Here is a 5,718-nt window from a genome sequence, read left to right as displayed (position 1 = left end):
GTAAGAAAAGGACAGCTCCAAATTGTAGCAAATACAAACAGACCATTGATAAGCTTACTTCAGAATACAAAAGAAAGAAGCAGGAATTGGTTGATGCAAAGGTGGGAACTGCTAAAGCCATAGCAAAATGGACAAAGCAGTATACAGATGAGGCTTATGAAAGGCTAAAGAAAAGAAGAATGACAGATTCTAGTTTACCACAGAAGCCTGAACACAAAGAGCCAGAACGGATCAGCGCTCCTAAACCACTAATCACATCAGCAGATGTCTCAGCCACTGAGTTAGATCAAAGAAAAAGACAAGAGCAGATTGAACAGGAAACTGCAGAAGACATAGCTGCAGCAAATGAAATCATAAAAAAGGCCTTCAAACAAATGTAAGCTGAAAACTCTGAACTAGCAAAAGCTCAGAGTACTGATCAACAAATTCTTACAAGGCCACAATCTCCCAACTTATCAGTAAATAAACCTCTCCCAAGAAACCCATTGGGTTCAAAAATACTAAAATGGATGTCTGATCAAAAGACCCATATATTGACAGTGATCAGATCCAATAGAGAAGTTAAGCACATATCAAGGGAACAAGCACTGGGCCTGGGTGTTGAAGATCTACAAGATCTCCTTGAGCTTACACTGTGTAGGGATGAGGCTGACACAAGTTCCATGGATTTTGAGCTACAATTTAAAGGACAAGTTAGGGAACTTCTGATGAGACAATAAAGATCCAAGAATAATGAAAGGTTTTGGCATTATCTGTTCCAGGGGGAGATTGTTGGGATTGAACCCTATCAGAGGAACAGATAATGAGAGCCAAAACCGGTTCACAACAGTGGATTCATCATAAACAGTTGTTTTACATTAGACTTTCCCCTTGAAAGTGGTTATAACATCTGATGGCCCTCATCCACTGTTCGTATACTACAACTGCTGTTCATTAAGCACTGCTTATGTACAACAACTGCTGAAGACAAAGTGCTGCTCGTGAATCAACTGCCCTAAGTCAAGTGCTGCTAAAGACCAAAGCCCTGCTTGGAATGAAGCAGTGGAATGAAGAAACAGTTGTTTACTTTGTCTATTGTAATAGTATCAGTATTTAGCTAGCAGTAGTTATATGTATCAGTGGTTACAGGTTGTTAGGTTGTTAGATGTCACTTTCATGGTGACGTCAGCTTAGATGCTTCAGTGGTTTGATTTGCCTATAAATGGAACAGTACCCTGTACTGTTACATTTGATTGAAAGAGTGAGTTCTTCTCCTCTGATCCAATCCTTTCATATTGTGCAATCAACCATTGAGCAACAGGCTGAGGGGGAGTTTAGTTTGTAAGCATGCTTTGTAATCTTTTGATTTGATCTGTTATCATTCGACTTAATGTGAAGCATGTGTTTATCAAAACTGTTTTCCCTTTGATTGTGTTTACAAAGTTTGTTTTCATTTCCGCTGCATTTAATCTTAATTCATATCTATTGATTTGTTCAAATTACACAAACAAACACAATCATGAGAGCCTCAGATCCTAACAGTACAAGTTGCGTTTTGAGATCAGGAGATGAAGTTCTTTTTGGCTCTTTTGGAAATCATGCTTATGTACCCTTCTTTTAGCATAAATATTTTGTTTAATGCATTATTTGTTACTTTCGTTTCAAGATTTTTCACAATTTATCTCTCTGTTAATTCCATCTTTTTCATATTTATAACTAAACTAATTAAATACACCAGGAATGATTCGGTTTAGCGTGATCGTGTGTTGTGAGTAGTAATATAAAACGTACGTATTATCACAATCAAGAACGGTTTCGTTGAGCGCGCCGGGTGACGCTGTGTATAAAACTAGTTTAGTGAAAAGGTAAGGATTTTTCTATTATTTTTTAGGTAATTGTTTGTTTCACCAAAATTATTCCGTTAATAATGATGAAAAGCGGCTATATTTCAACCCTTTAATTTATTCCCTAAAAAACAAAATGGTAATCATTATCGAACATGGGTGCCACCTTCATTTGCGCCTTAAATTCTCCAAACCCAACTACCATATATTTTACTAAAAATTTTATAATATTCGATATAAATCTAACACTATATACCAATTCAAATGAACCTGAAAACTCAATCCACAATGTTTCTTCCAAAACCACCTCTTATTATTTTGTTTTTAATCCTTAACATCCTCGTTTCAAACTCTATTAATGCACTCACACCCCCAAAACAAAAAACTCGAACACAAAGCAATGTCATCACTCAGTTCTTAACTATTCAAAACAAGGCTCGAGCCGCCCTCCGAATGCCGCCACTAGTGTGGGACGCGGGGCTTGCAAGGTACGCCGACTTGTACTCTAGGCAGAGGCGACAAGATTGCTTGTTAAAGCATTCAAACGGGCCGTTTGGAGAAAATATATTTTGGGGTAGCGGTTATGGGTGGACACCGGCTCAAGCGGCAATGGCATGGGTAGGGGAGCAAAGGTGGTATAGGTATGGTTCGAATTCTTGCAGTGGAGGAAGGGAGTGTGGACATTATACACAAATTGTGTGGAGAAAGACCAAGAGGATTGGGTGTGCTAGAGTTACTTGCTTTGGGGGTAGAGGTGTTTTCATGACATGTAATTATTTTCCACCTGGTAATTATATAGGTGAAAAACCTTATTGAGTTTTTATTGTATTTTTGGTAGACAGCATACCAATAAATTAAAATGTGTAACTCTTTTGGTAAGTATTCAAATATTTTGGATTACCATATAGATATTTTAAGGTATCTATTAAATAATAAGATCCACTCATTGTAGCATTTATGTTAAAGAAATTTCCTCGGATATCATCCTCTTGTCCTTATCATGTCTAACTTTATCCACAGACGAACCAACTAAAGTTGCTAGAAAAACAAGTGTTCTTGACAAACTAATTTGAGTTGGTAATACTAATGAATTAAAGGAATACAATTACTCATTTTTTATATCATATGTTCCAAACAATTGAAACAACAAAAGACATAACAAAGTATGGACTGGTCGATGCTACTTATAAAATCGTTAGTTTTCAGCAGATGTAAATCTTTTACATTACATCCAAACAATCCTTGGACTAGAGAAAATAAAGGGTAGTATTAGGTCAAGAAGCAAATCGATGGGTACATTTTGAGAGCAGTGGCGGATGTAGAAAAAAATTCAGGGGTATGCCAAAATATTTTTTAACCGTACATTCATAAATCGGAAAAAAAAAAAAGAAAATTACCGTACATTTAGAGTTATTTCGCATTCCGCCAAGAAAGTTGAGAGATAGCCCGTGTACCCCCTAGGATACACATAGATCCGCCGCTGGTTGAAAGGTCTGATTTGCGAATATAGAAATTATTAGTGGAAGGTTTGGTTCGAAAAGTAAGCTTCATAGACGATTATGGTAAGTCCCAGACGTAGATAACTGTTACAAACTAAAACCGTTACAAGGTACGAGACTTGTCTCACATCGCTTGTAGAGTTTATAGACCAATGTCACGGGCCAAATATTTGAAGATTAGTATGATATGGGTTGTGCTTGAACGCTTGGGGTTACTGACTAATCCGGGACTTTATCAGGGACGACCTCAGTGTCACTGAAGAAATGTACGTGCCTAGTCGTGTCTATGACGAACGCACCACCGGTCGACAGTTGGCCCGCTCTCGTGATGAGTCAAAGGCAGGACGAAACCAGTGACCCATACAAAGAGCGGAATGGACTGGCTTATCCCCGGGGAAATGGGGATGCTATACGGGGATCGAAAACTAACCCCTTGACAAAGTGATATCAGAGTAGGTCGATTTTCGCATACGTTGGAACGTTAATCTTAACCAAAGTGTACTTAACGTTTAGAGTATAGTTACGCAATGGTGGTGGAAACTACCAACGAACATTGGCTCCAACATAAGTAATCTGATGCACTACTTTGAACCGGAAAGAAAAAAGATCATCGTTGTGTTGCCATGTGTCCTACCCTCTAAAAGTGAATCATGCTCAACACTTGGGAATTATGCATTGTCAAGTGTGCGAGCTGGTATGGGACGACAAGCATGCATGAGGACATGCATGAAATGGTGGTGGGAGAGTGTCACGAGCCAAATATATGAAGATTGGTATGCTATGGGTTGTGCTTGAATGCTTGGGTTTACTGGCTAGTCCAGGACTTTATCAGGGACCGGCTTCTTTGTCAATGAAGAAGTGTACGTGGATAGTCGTGTCTACGACGAACGCATCACTGGTTGAGAGCTGGTGTCGCTCTCCTAATGAGTGCAAGGCAGGACGAAACCAGTGACAAACACAAAGAGCGGTGGATTGGCCTATCCCCGAGTAGGTTCTCTCACTCACCATACTAGTCTTATGAGTTGAGTTCACATGTTTGGTTTGTAACAATGGTATCAAAGCCAAATTCGGAGTAGTGGCCTAGAGGGTACCAGCTGTAACCAACATGGTAATAACCGATGAGGATGTTGACAAAGTATGAGATTGTCCCACATCAGTTCGGTTGTATGAACAATAAGGGTAGGGTTTATAGACCAAGTTGACTTTCTTACCAACCAAACTAATATTTTGGGTTGAGTTCTCTTATTTGGGCTTTAACAATAACATAAGAGAACACAATGTAGTAATCATAAATCACATAGGAGAATGAAGAGTTGGTTGATGATTCCAGCCCAATTGGTTGATGCATTGGAAATGATGGGGAAGGACTCAGGTTCGACCCTTGATCCCACCCGAGTTTTCTACTACAGTGCATTTACTCCATAGGGTCGGCTCTTGTGGAGAGTGCAACTCCTGTCATGTGGCAGGAGGCTGGAAATTTTCTCAGGGATAGCGTAATGCCCCTCTCGACCAGGTGTGGGCCCGGTTAAGACAACATAGTCCTAGTAATGAGTGGTGACGGGCCTGCGTCTAACGGATGTGAATTAACCGTCTGTTATGAGGTTCACATGTGGGAGAATGAAGAGTCTAATACATTTTTAAAGGTAGAAAAGTATTTTATTTCACCAACAGGCAACCCAACAAGTTATAATTATTATTAGTTTTATAAAGTATAAGAGTTTTTCCTTTGAATTTGGTTTATGGTGTTTTTATGAGATGGATTTGGTAAATGGATGATTCGCTCTAGCCACTAACGACTCTTCCAACCAATCCGCTGCCATGGCAAACGGACTCCATCACTCTCCAGAAAATTAAAGCATCTTTCTTTGAATCACCTGGAGAAAGCACCACTTTGCAAGTAAACTTAGCCGACACTGACTCATGTCCATCAACAGAAGTCGTCAAGCCATGAAGCAATAGGTGTGTGTTTGAACCACCTGACGCTAAAGCTCTGCCGAGTTTTGATGGAATCCGCTTGCCATGGCGGCATATTCGCACGTCGCACCAATAGAGCAAGAATATATTTAGGTCGGCAGCGAACCACCAGTAAACCGTTTATGTTCCTGATTTGCACCATAAACCAAATACACACTAAAATCTCTAATATTTTGACTAAAAAACCTCGAAACCCAACCCAGGTTATCTGCATCACATACCTGCGTCCAATTATCCATGTTTACATATTCAGTATTTCATTAGCATGCATGTTAGGCTATTTCAATCATCAGTTCATCACACGTCTCCATGTTCTACATTGTCCTGTTTACAGTAGGGTTGTTTTCAGTTCCATCTTGTATTTAAGAATAATATTGAGTTAATTCAAAGTAACAAGAAAATTTAGCAAAATATCGATCATG

The 5,718-nt window shown here is 39.3% G+C and overlaps 1 protein-coding gene across 1 annotated transcript; it reads left to right on the top strand.

The window, feature by feature from the left end:
• The first annotated feature begins 2,067 nt into the window (after positions 1-2,067).
• On the top strand, positions 2,068-2,779 carry LOC110895012 (pathogenesis-related protein PR-1). Its single transcript, XM_022142269.2, has one exon. It carries the CDS (start codon positions 2,088-2,090, stop codon positions 2,637-2,639), a length of 552 nt encoding a protein of 183 aa, XP_021997961.1. The 5' UTR covers positions 2,068-2,087; the 3' UTR covers positions 2,640-2,779.
• Positions 2,780-5,718: the final 2,939 nt, after the last annotated feature.

Source organism: Helianthus annuus, chromosome 12, assembly GCF_002127325.2.
Source record: "Helianthus annuus cultivar XRQ/B chromosome 12, HanXRQr2.0-SUNRISE, whole genome shotgun sequence".
NCBI classification, from domain to species: domain Eukaryota; kingdom Viridiplantae; phylum Streptophyta; class Magnoliopsida; order Asterales; family Asteraceae; genus Helianthus; species Helianthus annuus.
Note: the sequence above shows the minus strand (reverse complement) of the source record. Positions and strands in the feature narration are given on the sequence as shown.

Bases quoted from the DNA above. Each gene is read 5' to 3' on its own strand.
- LOC110895012 (XM_022142269.2), top strand. From the start codon at position 2,088: ATGAACCTGAAAACTCAATCCACAATGTTTCTTCCAAAACCACCTCTT.